The 20,688-nt window shown below is 39.0% G+C and overlaps 1 protein-coding gene across 2 annotated transcripts in view; it reads right to left on the bottom strand.

The window, feature by feature from the left end:
* Positions 1-11,325, bottom strand: part of kcnd2 (potassium voltage-gated channel, Shal-related subfamily, member 2) — a 456,602-nt gene extending 445,277 nt beyond the window's left edge. Inside the window, exons 1-2 of one of the 2 annotated variants that reach the window (XM_048549400.2) lie at positions 10,601-11,325; positions 9,092-10,312 (exon numbers count right to left, since the gene is read on the bottom strand). In XM_048549400.2, the coding sequence (XP_048405357.1) occupies positions 9,092-10,203 (1,112 nt within the window). In that variant the 5' untranslated portion in view covers positions 10,204-10,312; positions 10,601-11,325. The remainder of the gene's footprint in view (positions 1-9,091; positions 10,313-10,600) is intronic. The other variant, XM_048549403.2, reaches the window with a different exon arrangement.
* Between the last annotated feature and the right edge of the window lie 9,363 nt (positions 11,326-20,688).

Here is a 20,688-nt window from a genome sequence, read left to right as displayed (position 1 = left end):
ATAAAGGAGATTGACGCCTAAACAAAATTCAAATTATTATTGAAGTTAGTTGGCTCGCCAAGCTGGTTTCTTATTTCACAGATGTTTCATTACCATGCTGGGTAACATCTTTGGTGCAGCTGATAATACAAACAATAATAGATACATAATAATACAAATTATTATGTATGACTGCAGGTCAGAAAAGGCTGACTGATATTCTAGTCAGAATCAAAGATCGGCTCACAATACATAAATGGAGGACTATCATCAGCATGAAATAAGACGAATTCTTGTCGGCTACAACCGTCTATCAATATCATGGATAATGACCGATAGCAGAAGCAATGCCACTGGTGGATAAGTAAAAATAGCCAATGTATAAATGCAGGATAACTAATTGAAGACAGAGTTGAGGGAATAAATGTGAGTTAACCTTCTCAGTTGGAAACTTGAAGGATCATTTCTCCACTTATTCTGCATGCAGCCTAATTTTAAATTCCACTGATTTCTGTAAAAATGTAAATGCAGAATGGGTGATAAATTTGATTCCATCTGCTTCTTACAAAGTGGGGTTAGTTTAAAATGACCCTTAGGGTCTTAAAACCAAAGCAAATTAAGGAGGCATCAAGACAAGCTAAATTATTAAATAAGGTAGCAGGAACATGAACCTAGTTATGGCTACTGTTCAAAGGAGGAGGAAGAAACTTATCTTGTTCAAGTAATTAAGAGTTATAAATGTAAGAGCTGTTCCTTTACAGTTAAAATTTAGACAAAACAAATTGTCTTTGTTGTTTTTATTCATTTGGTGAATTATTTTAAAATGTTTTACATACAGGCATCTTTATGCTGCTTTTTATACAATACTATTTCCCTGGCATCTGCCAAAAATAGTTTCACCTTACTGTTTTCTTTCATTATTTAACATTTGTTCCTCACAGCTGCATAAAAATGAATGAAACATTATCATCTGGACCCGGCTTCCGCTAAGCCACCTATAACAGTGCATAACAAGTACGTGCATAACACACACTTGAATCCTACATAAATTCTAAGACCCGGACTTGGATTTAACTTGAGCTTACAACCTTTTGACTCTAAGACAGGAGTGGAAAACTGAGGAAGTTAACACTTAAATAATTTTGATCACTTAACATGTCACACTCAAAATCACTCTGAAAAGTCTTACCGAAGACCAACAAATAAACAGAAAAATGAAGACACACTGGCTACATGTTTACATTCTGAATTGTTGTTTTCATCAAGGTTCAGAAAGTCTATGGTGGGAATTGAACAATCTTTATGTCAGTGTTATCTTCAAACATTTTCAGGCTAATCAGGAACAGCCACATGAACCTTTATCGTCTCTGGCCCAAAAGCATTTTTTCTACCTAAACATCATACAGAAAACATCATTATATCAGTGATTTTTCACCTATTCCACTGGACCTATTTTATTTCTTTCCCTGGACAAGGTTCTCAGTGTATGAAGAATCTTTGGAATTTTGTGTTATGGCCTAGACCTATTAATAATGGGGCTGAGAAAGTTCAAACTCATTTCCTGCTGGACTTCTATAGCTGGGGAAATTCTCATTCCAACAACAGGATTTATTAAGTGCAAGATTAGATAACATGGTGTTTACTTAGTGTATGCTTAGAGCCACTAAAATTTTCAGTGAAACAAACTTTGCACAAATGTGAGAAACAACATCTAGATTGGAATAAATATGTCATTGTTAGGAGAACAACACAATGAACAGACTCAAGCATGGTGTGCTTCACATCAATTGTAAACTTTGATTTTGACTAAATACCTACTGTAGAGAAACAGCATCCCTGTATCCATCCTCTTAGTAATGGCAAAGGTTCCAAACTTGCTAAGTTGAACAGCCAAGTCACAATTTTAGATTCGATAATTTAGAATGGTATCTCAGTCTACTTTATTTACCAATTTTTGTAGAGAAAAAAAGTTGACACATTCAAAATATGCTTATAGAAATATAAATCTGTGATTTCTCCATGCACGTGGTAACTTTGTCGTATTATTTTTGACATAAAGATAACAGTTCTTTGCTATTATCTTTTCAAAAAATAAGTAAAGTGAGATATGTTTCAGAACTACAATTCATTAATGGAATAAACTACAAAATTGTCACAGTGTCCACTTTCAAAAGCATGCACAGTATCTATCTATTTGGTTTTGCCTCAGTCTTGAAGAGTAATTGGATTCCTTTCCCATTGACATATTGCAACCTGAAAATCTGGGCAGATGTTTGGACAGAAATAGTGAATGCTTTGATGATATTCACTGGTTTTCACTTTATAACAGTGAAGTCTTAATTTTATCTTGTTGTAAAACAACTCACATTAACTTCTTAGGTAATAAAATGTGAGGCTGGATGAACACAGCAGGCCAAGCAGCATCTCAGGAGCACAAAAGCTGATGTTTCAGGCCTAGACCCTTCATCAGAGAATCTCTGATGAAGGGTCTAGGCCCGAAACGTCAGCTTTTGTGCTCCTGAGATGCTGCTTGGCCTGCTGTGTTCATCCAGCCTCACATTTTATTATCTTGGAATTCTCCAGCATCTGCTGTTCCCATTATCTCTCACATTAACTTCTTGCAATTTTTATTGACGATTTCTCAATGTGAGCTTCATTTTAGCATTGTGGATAACTACTTGAACCAGTAACACAGAATTACAAAGGTAACCAGGTTTTTACTTATGACAACAGAATCATGACATTAACATTTTCAGTGAAACAGCATGAATTTGGCAGATCCAAACGCATACTACGACTAAACATTACCATTTATTCATTTGTTATTGTTATTATTGTACAGCCAATACATACTAACAACACATTTTGCTTCCTAACAAACTATCACGAGATTCGGTGCACCGGTCCAGGACAGTAAAACTTACTGCTACTAGAAAAACATAAAGGTATTCTTTTCATTGATTCACAGCTGCAAAAAGGAAGAACTATGTGACCGATTGGATTCACATTCTGAGCAAAGCCAGATGCAGTACTGCATATTAAACAGAAATACGTTATATTTAATTACCATAAGCCAGAAAAAGTAGTGACGATTTATACTTCAATTTTCAATAAGAAACTTGGGAACAGTCAAAATATAAGATGGTACAACAATCTAATAATAAACACGAGTTAATACTAAAGCACTTCAACTATCTATTATTAATAATGGCATAGCTTTGGGTCATTTTTAAACTCTTACATATAGTGAAACAATAGAAGTGAACATTTCAACCATTCCATCTTGTCCATTTTAAACAACTGTTAATAATTCAACATTTTACCTGTATGCCTACCATGTTGAATACCACAGACAGCGAACAGTTCAATAAGCCTCCCTGGACTGCATTTTCTCACCTACGGAATCTATTTATTCTGTCATGGTCTGAATGAGCTAAGAGACTGGTATATTTTGCTATGCTCAACCATTCTAGAGACCAAATAAATGCAAAGCATGGAAGATCACTCACTGCTTATACCTTCTTTTGCAAATGAACAAATACAAATCAATGACTCACCTAAGTCAAAAGTGACAGTTAGAACTGCCATGTTTTGCCATCTCTTGATGGCAATCTTGAAATACGTATCATTCTGTGGCTACATAGGTAACCGATATGTCAAACTATGCACCATTACCTAGGTAACAGGCTAGGTAAACTTTCTGAAGTTCACAATACTTGCTGATAACAAAGTTTATTTTTCTCATGTCATTACATTAGAGAAAATTATGCATGGAAGTACCGAAAAATCTGATAAATCGCTTTGTATATCTGACATACTCTATTAAAGAAATTATTCTGGGAGATATATTTTGGTACAAATACGAATTGACCACAGACCATGAAAATCATTCGGATTTTCCAAATCTGATCACTATTCAGTGACAATGCTGGAAAATATACATTCAATCATGGGAGGGGCTGACTCAGTCACGAGAACCCCATGAGAAATTGTCATCCAACTTGTAGACTTCCACACGTAGAATGGTCCCTTACGTGAGATCTACAGCACTGTCACTCATGTACTGAAACATCAGTATAAACCTTAGAATACAAGAAATAGAAGCAGGAGTAGTCTGTTCAGCTCCTCAAACCTGTTTCCCAAATCAGCCAGGTGATGGATGACCTTTGAACTCAGCTAAGTTTTCCTGCACTTATTCACATCCCTTGATTTTCTTAATCGCCAAAGATTAAGATTTCCATCAGTTCAACATCTGAGCCATACAGCTTCTTCACTGTAGACAATTTCAAAGGTTCTCAATTATTTGAGTGATGAAGTTTTGCCTCATCATAGTCCTAAATGGGGAATCCATTAACAAGATTCAGTGACCACCAGTTTCAGGCTCCCAGCTATAGTAAATATTGTACTCATTTTTACCATCTCATGGTTCTTAAAATTATGCATATTTCAATAAGATCACCTGCCATTCCTTTAAACTTAAGGGTATACAGGTTCAGTCAACTGAATCATTCCTTATAGGGCAATCCTCACATCCTAAAAATCTGTCTCATGACCTTTGTTGAGCTCTCTCCCAGATAAATATGTGCCTCTTTAGGTATGGAAATCAAAACTGTATAAGGCATTGAAGGTGTGGTCTCAACATAGTCCTATAAAATTGCAGTCAGACTTCTCCATTATTGTCTTTTTCTGACATAGGTAGACAGATCTTTGATTAACAAGAAAGGTCATGAGGAGTAGGCAGGCATGAGGAATTGTGCCACATGATGATCACCTATTATTTTACTCAGTGGCAGAGTTGGCTCCAGCGTTTTCTTTTGTTCATAATTAGTATGCTTTTGTATTCAATCATATTTGTAAGTATGGCCAACAAACCATTTGCTTCCTTAACTATTTGCTCAACTAGATGTCAATATTTGGGTGCAAAGCCACTCAGACTCCTCCAAATACCAACATTATACAGCTTTTCAACATTTAAAAACATTTCTACTTTGCTAGAAAACATGGCACTTTATTGTAATGTACTGCTTGAAAAAATTCAAATACTTCAACCATTCCTCCCTTAACCGCCCTGTAAGTTACAAACTCAAAAAACTCTAATACACTTGCTAAACATTCAAATCAGGTCATATTATTATACATTGTTATAATTTACAGGCTGTAATTTATTTATACGTCTTGTTACCACGTTCTTATGAATAGATTCAAGCACTGTCCCGATTACTGATGTAAAGCTAACTGTCCCTTAGTTCCCAGTCATCTCTCTCCTTTTGTGAATAGCAGAGATGCATTTGCTGCCAACCAGGGAAAAAAAAGGGATAGCGGCAGGAGGGATATAAAGCTGGTGGGATGACAGAAAACAGAAAGTAGTGATGAAGGTTCATAAAAAGGCATTGGAGGAAGGCATGTAATAAAGTTACGCAAGGTTTGATACCACAGCAACTGCTTTCTTTTAAGAATAGAAACATACTCTGCAAATGTGGGTGTACACAGCACAATTTCAAAATGTAAAAATGATAAAACTTGGAAATATTGTGAATTGTGAGGAGAAATTTCAGAATGCAAGAGGATGTAGACAGGCTAATAGCATGGTTGGGCCCATAGTAGATTAAATTTAGTAGACATAGGTGTGAAGTGATGCAAATTTGTAAAAAGAAGTAAAGGCTATACAAAATAGAAGCACAATTTAAAAGAAGGCACAAGAATAGAAAGACCTGAGGATATACATGCACAAATCATTGAGGTGAGGAACATGACTAAAAAACGTAAGGAATTCTGGACTTCATAAACTGAGGTACACAGTGCAAAAGAAATTAAGTTATGATGAAAGACATAAAATTCTAGTTCAGCTTTAACTGGAATGCTGTTTCCAGATCTGTGCAGTGCAGTTTAGGAAGAATGCAATGGATTCAGAGAAGATGCAGTGAACTCTGAGAAAGTAATTCCAGGGACAAGTGACTTCAGTTACATAGATAGATCAAGACTCTGGGGTTATTCTCCTTAAAGAGAAGGCAGAGAGAAAATTTGATAAAATTGCTCAAGGTTATAAACAACGTAGACAGGAGATAGACAGGAAGTGTTCCCACTGCCAGAACTGGCAATAAATAGAGGGCACAGAGTTAAGGTGCCTGGCAAAAGAATTAACGGTAGCATAAGAATTACTTTTTAGTAGTAGCAGGTGCTTAAGTTCTACAGCACTACCTCAGAATGTGGAGAGTCAGGTGCAATCACTCTTCTGATTCAATCAAGCCAAAATAAAAACACGTTACTAGGGTTGGATAGTTTGAGCTATAGGGAGAGGGTGAATAGACTCGGGCTATTTACCCTGGAGTGTCAGAGGCTGAGGGGTGGCCTTATAAAGTTTATAACACTGGGTATGGATAGGGTAAATAGACAAGGTGTTTTCCCCAGTGTGATAAAAGTGCAAACCTAAAGGATGTAGTTCAAGGTGAGAGGGAAAAGACTTAAAAGGGATCTAAGGGGCAACTTTTTCATGCAGATGGTGATGTGAGTATGGAATGAACTGCCAGACAAAGTGGTAGAGACTTGTAGAATTACAACATTTAAAAGGTATCTGGATGGGTATATGAATAGGAAGGGTTTAGAGGGATATGGGCCAAATGCTGGTAAATGGGTCTACATTTATTTCAGATATCTGGTCAGCAGGGATGAGCGAGACCGAAGGGTCTGTTTCCTAGAAGTACATCTCTATGACTTCAGTGTTATTAGTAAAGGTGAGGGAGTTGTTAATTACCAAAGAGACAGCATTGAATGAGAGGTCAAATGGCTTCTTTATGTTCTGTAACCATTCTATTACTCCATAAATTATAATGTTTCCATTTCTCCTTTTTTTATCTTTAATGGACCCATGTTTATTGTAATCTGTTCCTTTTAAATACCTGAGAATACCTGCATGTGTGAATAGTCAACTGTACAAAATTCAGTACAACAAATGTAATATGCATACATAATATATTTTGTTTTAAGTAATAATGTTATCTCTACCTCCCTCTGAAAAATACTAATGAATTTAATGAATAAGACTTTTAAAAGTTACAATCATATTGATTAGATAACTTCATTGAAATATTCACTTTTCATTGCTTCCCAATGGTTTCCGAGTCAAGACTGCTGTGGAGCTTATCTTTGAAATCTAATCAAGTCTATCCTCACATACATGGCCCCTACCATCCAATATTTTGTTGGATGTGCCATGTACTAAAGCTACATTTTAAGCTTCCCAAACCATAACAGCAGAATCATTTCAATCAAAATATGTGCATGTTTGATCTAAGCTGGGTCATGTTTTGTAAACTTTCTACTGTTCTTTTTAAACGTTATAACTGCACAAGTACTTTGTTTACAAAACAGAAATCCAAGTTTATAACTATTGCTCGCAAACAGGCTTAATGCAATATGTGCACTGAACTATAGTGGAATCTCATTTATTTGCACTCCAATTGTCGCCTGTCCTAATTATCACTAGAATCTTTGCTGCAAAGTTTGTGTAAGACATCACCTCAGCGCCAGGCCTATTAACACCTGTCTCTTCCAGTCTGTATAAATTAATTTCACAGCCCGAGAATAAGAAAATGCAATGTGGGAACATCAAAAGAAAATAATTCAGAAGTGCTTGAAATTGTACAGTCACATTTAAAGAAAACGAAGAAAGGTACCATTTGGAAAAAGGGGATGGGACGGCTAAGAAGTAGAAAAGGAAGGCGTGCTGCCAGCTGGAAAGATGAAGAGGCAACAGACTTAAATGTAGTGAGATTTGAGGAGCAAAAGGAGGAAGGAAAAGAGAACATGAGCAGATAGAATCATAGAGTCATTACAGTGTGGAAACAGGTCATTCAGCCCATCAAGTCCACACTGATCCACCAAAAAACATCCCACCCAGACCCACCCCCCTATCCTATCCTGTAACCCTGCACTTCCCATGGCCAATCCATGTAGCTTGCACATCCCTGGACACTATGGGCAATTTAGAATGGCCAATTTTTGGACTGTAAAAGAAAACCAGAGCACCTGGAGGAAACCAACACAGCCATAGGGGGAATGTGCAAACTCCACACAATTGCCTGAGGCTGAATAAAACCCAGGTCCGTTGTGCCCTGAGGCAGCAGTGCTGACCACTGAGCCACTGTGCCGTCCTGGACATGGAAAAGAAAGATCAACCAGCAGTGTGGCATTCCTAAGTAAAATGGGAGAGGGTATAAATGATATTAGTGTTGCCTTCATTCCCATGGCCATGTTTTTACTAGGTATGATTGACCAAAATGTCTGATTCTCTTCATCCACTTGGGAAGATGTCTGTCCTCTTAGCCTAAACAGAGGTAACTGGGACAGGCTGACATTTTGTACACCAGTGTTCTCATGTTTTACAGATCATCAACATCTGTTGAGTTCAAAGAAAACAACATTACTTTGCTTAAAAAAACTGGTTTTAGCTTTATACACCAACATATCAAAAGTGCTGTGCTACCTCACACCTTCCTTTCTAAGTAGAGTTTCAAACTTGCTGGCAACACAGTGCTGTGAGGTTGAAAAATTTAAGTCATCTCTAAATAATCTTTTAGAGTTACAGTAATTCTGACATTACTGTAACTCTAAAAGGTTATTTAGAGGTGACTTAGGTTGCAATGTGAAACTACGAACAAAGATCAATTCTGCAGGGAAACCTTACGTACAGATGGGTAGGACAGGAGGGAAAGACTCCATGTTTTCAAGATGATGTCAAGGAACCAGAGTGAAATAATCTAACAAAAGTTTAGATTTCTTCACCTTATAGCCACACTTATAAGGATTGTCACTGCTAGCAGATAATTAGAATTTGTGATTCATTTCACACCTTCTCCATACTGGTTTCCAATGCAAGAACATAAAGTTCTGTCCAAGACTGGCCGATACCACCAAGGACTGGCTCCAAACACACTTCGTATGGGCTGCCCAGTCCTCGAGACTGACTTGACAACCTCTTCTACCCGCGGGAACCACTCAATAATCGGCGACATCCATTCCCCCTCCTCCAGCCCAACACAACGAGACGCAGCAGGAGAGGGATTGGGGGAGATGAAACAAAGAAAACAGACAAGTGGCCTAGAGAAGCACTTACCCCAGGGTGGTCATGGTGACGATGGTGTACCAGAAGGCGGCCGGGATGCTGGTGAACTTGGTGGCGGAGGAGCCCTTCTCGGCGTAGAACATGACGGTGGCGAAGATGATGATGGCCATGGTGAGGGAGAAGAGGAGGAAGCCGAGCTCCGAGGCGCAGCTCTTGAGGGTGTAGCCCAGGATGCGCAGGCCCTGCGAGTGGCGGGAGAACTTGAATATCCTGAAGACGCGGAAAACGCGCAGGGTGACGAAGGCGCCGCTGACATCCTCGTTGTCGGTCATGACCAGGCCGATGTAGTAGGGCATGATGGCGACCACGTCGATGATGCTCATGACGCTGCGCACGAAGCGGTAACGGCTGGGGGCCGCCACGAGGCGGAGCAGGTACTCGACCGTGAAGATCATGACGCACGCTGTATCCAGGCAGAAGAAGGCCAGGGCGTAGCGCTCACCGCACGGCAACTCCTTCACACTGCCCGGCAGCGAGCCGCACGGCACCGTCTCCACCACGTTGGCCATCACCGACACCGCGATGAAGAAGCCCGTCACGTAGTAGAAGACGAGTGCCAAGGTGCTGGTGTGCGGGTTCTCGAAAGCCCGCCACACCTTTTGGCGGGCGGTCATGGACGGCAGCCGGTTCTCGCTGCTGATGTCGTCCTCGGCGTCGTCCATGATCCGCTCGATGTTTTCCCGCTTTCGGTCCTTGTATTCTTCGTAGCAGCAGTCGCCGATGATCTCCGGGATGATGCCGAAGAAGGAGAGCTCCTCGTCGTAAGCCGAGATGCACTCGTGCCTCGGGTAGTGCAGCTTGCCGGTCCGGTAAAAATTCAGGATGCTCCTGAAGATGTCAGGGTCCCGGTCGAAGAAATACTCGCGGATCTCCTCGTTGTAGAAGAAGTCTTTCTCCGAGCTGCCCAGCAAAGTGTCCGGGTACCTCTCCAAAGTGCTCCTCCACGTCTGGAAGCGCCTGCCGCTCACATTCAGGATGACCAGCCCGTCCTGGGGCCGCTTCCTCTCGCTGGGGGCGGCGGGCATGGGCTGGCTGGCCACCGGCATCCATCCGATAGCGGCCGCCCGGGCAAACGGGAGCCAGGCGGCTACTCCCGCTGCCATCGCTCCGATACTTTACTGCCTGCCTGGCTGGCTGGCTGGGAGGGTGTCACAGGGAGATACAGGTCGCTTCCCCGATTCAGAACCACGCTTGATGCCGCACGCCTGACATCTAGAAAGATAAAGGAGGCAACCCAATGTAATTTTGCGATCGTGTTGAAATAAAACAAAAACTCCTCGCGGCGTACCCTTGCCCGGTCTCAAAATATTTATTTCGCAGAATTCCCCATCTCTTGTGTTTTCCACTCTCTCACATACACATGCACACACACACACACACATTTTAACCCGTAACCGTCTTATTATTGCAGTTGTGCTCCTACACGGGCATCAACTTAACAGCCAAACAGAAATTTACCAGGTGTTATCAAAAGAATATTTTAACTGTTTGTTGTCCTACCTCTCTGAAGAGTCGGCCACTTGTCTGATGCATTCAGATTTCGGTGCTGTATCACTTCAATCCACTACACGTTAATGGACATATGTATAGAAAATACGAAGAACCTGAACCGGAGCCGTGACAGGAGAATCCCTCAAATAGAGCTTTTCAGTCCACCAGCAACAAGTTCAGGAAACGTAATCACGCTCGACGATCCAGTAGCGATACGAGACCTCAACATATTCCACTTCTCCACTCTTTGCAGTACAGTACCTCTAAAAGAAGGCGAGATCGTTTGCATATACATTTATACACAGAATATAAGGAGCCACTCGCAAGACTGAGGGCGCAGTTGAACTTCCTTGCTCTGAGATCGTGTGGGTGGTTCATAACCATCAGCTATTGTGTTCAATGTAAAATCAAAACCTGCAGGTTTTTTTAAGGATATACAGCTTAGGTTGTAGTGGATATGAATTGGAGACAGAACTTGTTCAAAATAGCACTTTGTTGAAACTGGAATGAGCAGAAAATTTAACCTCAAAAAATTATCGAGAGTTCATTCTAATATCCGGCGCTCGTCGTTTAAAGTAAGTGTTGTGGTCCTTTGCCGTCGAATCGTTTTCTGTACCGTTTACAAACAAATAGGGAAGAGACGATTGTGGGAGAACATTTCAGCCGTTCGAAGACGCGTTTCAGCTTTCTCAATTTATCGGAGCATTCAATCCTATTTCCTTTGCTGCGAGCCCACGTCAAATAGTTCGCCCTATAGAGGGCGACAAAATTCAGGATAGAGGCTGAGCTGTTTGAGAATGGCAAACATAACCAAAACTGTTGTATGTAAGAGATTCGGGAGATGATTAAAGAGGTTGGTGAGGCCTTAACATTATACCACATTTTTCAACATTTCGTCGTTTTAATTTCACAAACACGTCAAGTTTTTTGAATTTAATGATAAAGTGCTTTTGTGGTTGATTGTGGATGAAATCACTTCAGTGAGAGATAAGCAAATATTAGACGCATTATTGGTAGAATTAATAAATAAGGTAATTTAAGACTAGTGGAGATTGTGTATAGGTTGCCTCTTAGCAGCTATGAAGTGGTAGATTAGATAACAGCAGAGATTAGACAAACGTAGCAAAATCTTTTATCTTCCAGGTCAATAAGAAAAAAAATGTTGCAAAGGTTGTGAATTTCTTTAATGTGTCTTGGATAAGTTTCCTAATTTAAGATTTAGTAATAAGTAACCATTCAGATTTAGGTAACACAGCCTAATGATGTGTGAATATTTTATCTAATGTAGATCATGTTGTGATATCATTCAATTTAATGATAAAGGCAAAACAGCTCATCAGTTTCTAAGTTACAGTTACGCTGACTTCAATGCGATAAGCAAAACTGTCATCAGTGAACTTAGCAAATCCGTTAGTAGCAAATATGATCTGAAATCAGTTGGAGGTATTTCAAAAATAATAGATGATGTAGAACCAATTTAGAACTCCCTAAGAGGAAAGATGCTGAGAAAGAAAAGACCAAAGACAATGAAAAAAAACAAGAAAAAACATACGCAAATCTTGACAAATGAGAATGTAAAACAGAATGTAGAAATATTACAAAAAGCATGAAAATAAACTTACAAGGAATATCAAGGTTAACTCAAAAATATTGCATGGGAATTAGAAGATCATCTGGGGATGTGAGAAAAACTGCTAATAGTAAAATGAAAATTAGGAAATGGCAGACATATTGAGTAATTACTTTGTGTTAATATTTACAGGTGTGATAGACTTCAGCATGGTGGACGTCCCCAGGTAATGAATGTTTGATCAGACACAACTTTATATCACTACCCTGGAGACCAGAATTTTTCAGCTTGTCAGAAGCACCAGACTTTAGGGCACAATTTGAGATACATAACAAATGGTGCTGACACTGATTTCACACAGGATACAGGACAGATATTAAAACCACAAAATCCAGAATTGTCACCCTGAATAAATTGGTATCATAAAAGAGGGATAGATTCCCAATATCAGATGGCTTCTAAGTTATAATTTTAAAGGAAGTGAGACCACTGTCAATTCGGGAACTGTTCTTTTACATTGGAAAAGAGTGTGTACCATTTCACCTTTTAGGAAATGTGAGAGAGGAATGATAGTTCACTTCACCTGTCATCTGTTGTTGGGCTATTCCTAGTATCTATAATTAAGGATTTAGTGAATGAACAAATTGAAAGTTTTCAGCTGATCAAACCCTCAGTTCCTTCACAGGTCAGTTTCTGAACAGGATAGCGATCTAGGCCCAAACCTCTTTAGCTGCTTCATCAAGGACCGTCCTCCATCAGAATGTCAGAAGTGGGCATAGTCACCGATTATTTCACAATGTTGATCATAATTCGCAAGTCCTCAGATACTGAAGGAGTCAATATTCAAATGCAACAAAATCTGGACAGTAGTTAAGCTGACAAGTGGTAAGTAACATTTGCACACCACAAATGCCAGGCAACTGTAATCTCCAGTAAAAGACAATCTAACACTACCACCCCCACCCCCACCCTGACATTCACTGGTTTTACTGTCACTGAATCCCCACTATCAACGTACTGGAGGTTACCATTGACTGGAAACTCAATTGGACTCGACACATTAATAGAGGTTTCAAGAGTTGGCAAGAGGCTAGCAATACTGCAGTGAGTTACTCACCTCCTGAATCTCCAAAGCCTGTCCACTGTTAACAAGGCAAAAGTCAAGAACGTGATGGAATACTCCTCACTCGCTTGGATGGGTGCAGCTCCGACAACACTCAAGAAGCTCGACATTGTCCAGGACAAAGCAGCCCACTTAATTGGCACCACATCCACAAACATTCATTTCCATCACCACTGATTCTCAGTAGCAGCAGCATGTACTATTTATAAGATGTACTGCAGAAATTCACCAAAGATCATTAGACGCACCTTCCAAACCTACAATTCCTTAAAGTCATTCAGCATGGAAACAGACCCTTTGGGCTATATAGTCCACATCAACTATGTTCTCAAACTAAACTAGTCCTACCTGTCTGTGTTTGGTCCGTATCCCTCCAAACCTTTCCGATTCATGTATTTATCTAAATGTGTTTGAATATTGTAACTGTACCCGCATTCACCACTTCTTCTGGCAATTTATTCCACACACTAACCACTTTTTGTGTAAGCATGTTTCCTCTTGTGTCCTTTTTAAATTTTTCTCCTCTCACCTTAAAAAATGATCCCTAGCTTTGAACTCTCACACCTTAGGAAAAGGCCTTTGCTATTCATCTTATTGCTGCCCTTCATGATTCTCCACAGTTTCTTGAGGTCACCCATCAACTTCCTACATCACGTTATGGATTTACCAGATTGATACCTCAACTCCATGAGTTAAAACACATGTACAGATTACATAACTAGTATTCCATCAAATTTAGAAAGCTTTAGAAGGCGATTTGAGATTCTGAGAATATTACAGGGAATAGACTAGATGGTTTGGGAGAAATTATTTTTCCTGGTAGGGAGATCCAGGGGGTTTGGGGAACACACTTACACAAAATGGCAAAATGATACTTGGTCATTGTTAAATGTTGGGTTGATAGGTTCTTGTTTACCAATGGCATTAAAAGATTGGACAATCAGCTATAATCTCACATAATGGTGGAACAGGCTTGAGGGGCAAACTATGTTCTTATATCCCTTTGAACTCAATTGTATTTTTTCAATAAAGTAGGTAAACTTGTACTCATTTGGTGCTTTTCAGTCTCAGAACATTCCAAGGAGCTTTACAACCAAGCAGAGAAACTAAGTTGAATACAGCAAGATCCATTAACAGCAGGGGAGATGTTGGCCTTGTGGTACTATCACAAGACTATTATTCCAGAGACCCAGGTACTGCCCTGGGAATCTTTGGTGAATTTCTGCAGTACATCTTATAGATAGTACATGCTGCTGCTACTGAGAATCACTGGTGTTGGGAGTGAATGTTTGTGGTTGTGGTGCCAATCAAGTGGGCTGCTTTGTCCTGGACAGTATCAAGCTTCTTGAATGCTGTTGGAGCTGCACCCATCCCGGCAAGTGAGGAGTATTCCATCAGATTCTTGACGTGTGCCATCTTGCCATAGCAGATGGAGAAATTTGAATTTAATAAAGTATCTAGTGTTAAGGGTCTACTGATGTCCAAGAAACTGTTGCTGATTGTTGGGAAAACACCATCTTGCTCACTAATGTCCTTTAGGGAAAGATCCTCACCTGGTTTGGCTTACATGCAAATTCAGACCCTAAACAATATGGATGATGCTTGACTACACTCTGGGTAGTTAAGAATGAGCAATAAATGCAGACTTATCCAGCAATACCCACACCCCTTAAATGGATTTAAGAATGACTAGATAATATGTTTTGGACAAAGTTCCCCAACAGTTATTAACCTGAACATATATCTTTCTGTAGATGCCATCCTATCTCCTGGAATGCGCTTTCCAACCTTAGTTAGCCCACAAAGTCCAGCTACATCTTCTCAATCCTATTGCAACCAAGCTGTTGGTGACTCATTTTGCCTTACTGGCCCCCATGTTAACTGGTACTGTTAACAATTCCAAATGTTTAGATAATGCTCTACAACCATCCCTCATTGCCTGGCAACAAATGCCACTTTTCAACTTCTCCGTCTTTCTTTGTTCAACTGAACTGTCTTTGCTTGGTACATTTATAATTTACCGAATCACAGCCAAATTATCATGTACGATGGCTCGTTTGTCCTCTCCAAAGTCCTTGAATGCATAATTACATCCCAATTCTTTGCCAGTGTTCCCACAACGCCATGTTTGTATTTGTCTAATTCAGGTTTCCAACACAACCAAATGACTGAAACAACTCTTGTGAGTCATAAATGAAATTCTTTGTAACTGTGATTATAAATGTCACTTCTCATCCCTCTCAACATCTCTGCTGCTTTCACTCCCAATGACTCCTGTATTCTCCTCTAAGGTCCTTCTTTCTTTGTCCAACTGAACTGTCTTTGCTTGGTACTTTTCTAATTTACGTAATCACAGCCAAATTATCATGTGCAATGGCTACTTTTTCCATTCTCACTGCTACATCTGGAATTGCCCAATGATTGATTCTTAGTGCCTTTCTGTTTCTAATCTGTATGCTAGCTCTCTCTGTGATATCCAAAAAGCATAACTGGTTCCATGTTCCAACAACATTTCCACCTCTTTGAAGCCCTGAAATGTTTCTGATTTATCATAATGAACAACAATATTCAACACTGGATGAGCAGAAACTTCTTCCAACTAAATAGTGGAAGGATTGGATCCATTGACTCTGATCTCTGCCACAAACTCCATTTCTACCCAAAACTTTAATGTCTGATAACTATTTCAAGCTGAGTAACACCATTTTCAGCAGTGATACTGTGTTTAGTACCGAACTAAGTTTCAACCACATATCTGCATCATCCCCAATTCAGTTTGACTCTGATCTTTCCTCAGACTTCAGTGTTGAGATCCCTATCCATGCTTTTTTATCGTCTTGACATTTCTTAGCTCCTTCATCCCTGCAACTCTTTGAGATTGTTGTGCTCACATTTAACAGTGCTGCTATCAAGTACCTTGCCTCTAAGCTCTGAAATTGCCTCTCTAACTCGCTCTTCCTCTCTTTCCCGGTCTTCTTAAAATGATCCTAAAATCCTTCTTTTAATCTAATTGTTGGTCATCTTTTCTGAATTCCCATTCTGAGCCTTGAAAAATGTGAAAAATGTCAAATACTTTTTGTTGACATAGCTATTGTTAAGAACCTTGGGACTTTTACTATATTAAATATGCTTGAAAAACCTAAGTTTTTGGTTGAGGGATAAATGTTCATGGAAAGAACCATGGTAGTGAATAACAATTACAAACACGGAAACATGTGACTATCATAAGAAATAATAAACACGTTTTGTTTAGTTTATGTAAGATTTATGAAAAGCTGATATGAAATAAGGACAATTAAAAATCCCATCACATTTAAAAGATCAGACATCATTCTGTTAAGTGTCAAATTGGTTTAAAGTTAACTGAAGTGATAGATTTGTTGAGGGACCAAGATTAATATATGGTTCTAGTTATATATGTTTTATATTAACATTTTCAGGCATGCCACAGATTCTTTCAATATTTAAAAAATCTGATGAAAAGATACATTTAATCTGAATAGAGTTTGTAGAAATTTGCTTTAATTGTTGTTAATAGAGACCTGACTGAAGTGCAGTGAAATAGGAATTTGAACAATCTCAGAAGAACACAGTGCAACTTTCTCTTCCCATAAGCAACAGGTACTTGTAAAGAATCCATCTTACAGTCTAATGTTTTAAACTTTATTCTGAATAACTGTATCATTAAATCTTAGCTGCATGGCCTTTAACGAATTAAAAAATAATCAACAATATAATATTGAGTGACATCAGACTGCAACCAGACTCAAAATTTATTTGAAAGTATTTTGCTTCAATTGAGGAGCTTTGTACTTGTAAGTTCAGTGAAGTGCTTTACTAAAGTGACATCCTATTCCAAATGGGTATTTAATTTTGCTGCATTGGTAAAGCATTTATATTGCACATAATATGAGAAACATTTTATAAATATCTATTCAGATCTGTACAACTTTTTTACACCAAGTTATAATGGGTTTTAGAACTGTCTATTCAAATATGTGTAACATTTTTTATGCAAAGTTGTAACAGATTTTAGAGATATCAATAAATCCATTGTAATTTTGTATTTAAAAAGTGGTACAGTGAGAAACATAAGATGATTAATAACTCAAGTGCATTTGGCATCAGTTTTAAAGAGTAGTACCTTTAACCAGTCACCATTTTGCATAAAGTACAGACTGTAATTTCGATAACGTGTGTTGTAAGGCAGAAATCAAATCCCTCTAATAACTAAAACCAAAACACCCAGAGAGGCATACCTTGCCCTATAATCTGTTTAAAGAGCCCCCCCGTCTGTTATAAAGGAGTAGTTAAATGAGAATAAAATCCTGATGCTCTCTTTGTAATCAACAAGTAACAATTTATTTATCCAACTGTTAACAGTGAACAAACTAACTAAACTATTTTCAAACCAAATAATCCCCTTCTAATTACTTATCCCTGAATAAAACAAGATTCTAATGGTATACTGTTGCAATAAATATAAGACCCAATTATATACAATAAAATAAAATTAAAATTTAGTCTCTCAAAATTACAGCCAGATTATGTCTTCCAGAATGTTCTGGTTCTTCTTTGACAAATTCTCCTGTCAGTAGAGAATTCTGAGAGATAGTATTTATGATTATTTGGAAAAGCACGGTTTGATTAGAAATAGTCAGCATGGCTTTATGAGGGACAGTTCATGCCTCACAAGCTTTATTGAGTTCTTTGAGGATGTGACAAAACACATCGACGAAGGTAGAGCAGTGGATGTGATGTATATGGATTTTAGCAAGGCATTCATTAAGGTTCCACATGGTAGGCTCATTCAGAAAGTAAGGAGTCATGGGATTCAGAGAAATTTGGCTGTCTGGATACAAAACTGGTTGTCCAATAGAGGACAGGGTGATGGCAGATGGAAAACATTCAGCCTGGAGCTCGGTGACCAGTGGTGTTCTACAGGGATCTGTTCTGGGACCTCTGCTCTTTGTGATCTTTATAAATGACTTGGATGAGGAAGTGGAAGGGTGGGTTAGTAAGTTTGCTGATGACACGAAGGTTGGTGGAGCTGTGGACAGCATGGAGGGCTGTTGTGGGTTGCAACGGGACATTGACAGTATGCAGACCTGGGCAAAGAAGAGGCAGATGGAATTCAGCGCAGAAAAGTGTGAAGTGATTCATTTTGGAAGGTAAAATTTGAGTGCGGAATTCAGGGTTATTGGCAGGATTCTCAGCAGTGTGGAGGAACAGAGGGATCTTCAGGTCCATGTCCATAGATCCCTCCAAGTTGCTACCCATGTTGATAGTGTTGTAAAGAAGGCGTATGGTGTATTGGCTTTCATTGTCAGGAGAATTGAGTTTAAGAGCTATGAGGTTATGCTACCAGTCTGTAATTCTGGTTAGACCACACTTGAAATATTGTGTTCTGTTCCAGTCACCTTATTATAGGAAAGATGTGGAAGCTTTAGAGAGGTTGCAGGGGAGATTTACCAGGATGCTGCCTTGACTGGAGGTCAGGTCTTATGAGGAAAGTTTGAGGGAGCTAGGGCTTTTTCATTGGAGCGAAGAAGGATGAGAGGTGACTTGATAGAGGTATACAAGATGATGAGAGGCATAGGTAGAGTTGCTAGTCAGAGACTTTTACTCAGGGTGGAAATGGCTATTACGTGGGGCCATAATTTTAAGGTGATTGGAGGACGGTATAGGGGAGATATCAGAGGTAGATTGTTTGCACAGAGAGTGGTGAGCATGTGGAATGTGCTGTCGGCAGTGGTAGTAGAGTAAGATACTTTAGAGACTTCTAAGCGATTCTTGGATAGGCACATGGAGGATAGTAAAATGTTGGGTATGCAGGGTAGATTGATCTTAGTAAGATAATAGGTTGGCACAACATCATGGGCCAAAGGGCCTGTATTGTGCTGTACTGTTCTATGTTCTATGAATGCCATGTCAATGAATCTTTCTGTCAGGAACGCCTTCTTCGTTGAAATCGTTCGTCAGGTACATTAACTATTTGTGCTGTAAGTATCTCTAATTTAGATGGAGCTTACTCTAAGACTTGGAGAATTCTGTGAGAGCCAGTGATTCTTTCTTTTAGAGCTGAGAGCTATTCTCTTTGCAGATGACAGTTGTTGAAAGTTTTGACAAAGATCTGTAGCTCCGGTCACGAATGAGGTTGTTGACTTGCTCGCCGAGCTCGGTGAGCAAGTCAACGACCTCAGATGGTGGTTGGCTCTCCCGTGATTTTTCAAATACCCTCATTTTTGTGTCCTTGACAACATATCAATTTCTTTTAACAGGATTGGTCCTAAGTTGTCAAAACTATTCGATTTAAATTTAAATCAGAGATAATGGGAACTGCAGATGCTGGAGAATCCGAGATAACAAAGTGTGGAGCTGGATGAACACAGCAGGCCAAGCAGCATCTTAGGAGCACAAAAGCTGACTTTTTAGCCTAGGCCCGAAACGTCAGCTTTTGTGCTCCCAAGATTTAAATTTAATCAGATTTTGGTATCTAAGGGCCTGGTTTAAATAAAATGGCTGAATTCAAAAACCTGCTGCCTTGGAAAAAATGCTGCTTTACCTGCTGACAGTACAGCCTGTTAATACAAATGTTTCAGTTCAGGTATTATGTGTACCTGCAAACCACCAGACCCTTTATGAATCTCTAAGCATAGAAAAAGAATATCACCTTTAAAAGAGACCATGCACTGCTTTCCCCATGGCATTTTACAAACACCATACTTTAATGTCCTGCCTTCCAATCCATAAACTCTACCCAACTTTGCAACACAAGATTATTTAAGCTTGTCTTAGAATATAATTAATGTGTAATTTATATTTGTCTTATAATTGACATATACACATAAATGATTTAACAATGACGTTGACCAATAAATCATCCTTTTCATATCTTAATTGAAACAACTTGCTGGGTTTCAAATATATGCTTAAATGGTACTTCTTAGTCTTTTAGATGTTGCAGGTTAGCCATCATAAAGTTAAAACTACTTATAATTATCTTGAAATGGAAATGATATATTGCTTGGCAATGATATTTTCCTTGATGACAATTAACAAGTTAATTTGAATGCTGCTGCATCAAACCCATGCAGTGAATGTTAATCAGCTATTGTTAATGAGTTAAAAAAATGTTATTTACTTGCCAAACCCACATTCGTCTGATGGATAAATGTAATTGTAAATCTTTTCATAGTAATTGAAAATGCCTCTGCTACCATGTGTTAATTCTTTCTAGGCTCACTTTTACACTCAACGTTAAACTAACAAAACCAAGTACAGATTTGTTTCTATGGTTACCACTGTACACTAATTCTCATCATTAGCAATATGGTGTGATACTGTAAAACCAGAATGCTGAAAATTCTCAGCAGGTCAAGTAGCACCTGTGGAGAGAGGTAC

This window comes from Stegostoma tigrinum, chromosome 18, assembly GCF_030684315.1.
Source record: "Stegostoma tigrinum isolate sSteTig4 chromosome 18, sSteTig4.hap1, whole genome shotgun sequence".
NCBI classification, from domain to species: domain Eukaryota; kingdom Metazoa; phylum Chordata; class Chondrichthyes; order Orectolobiformes; family Stegostomatidae; genus Stegostoma; species Stegostoma tigrinum.
Note: the sequence above shows the minus strand (reverse complement) of the source record. Positions and strands in the feature narration are given on the sequence as shown.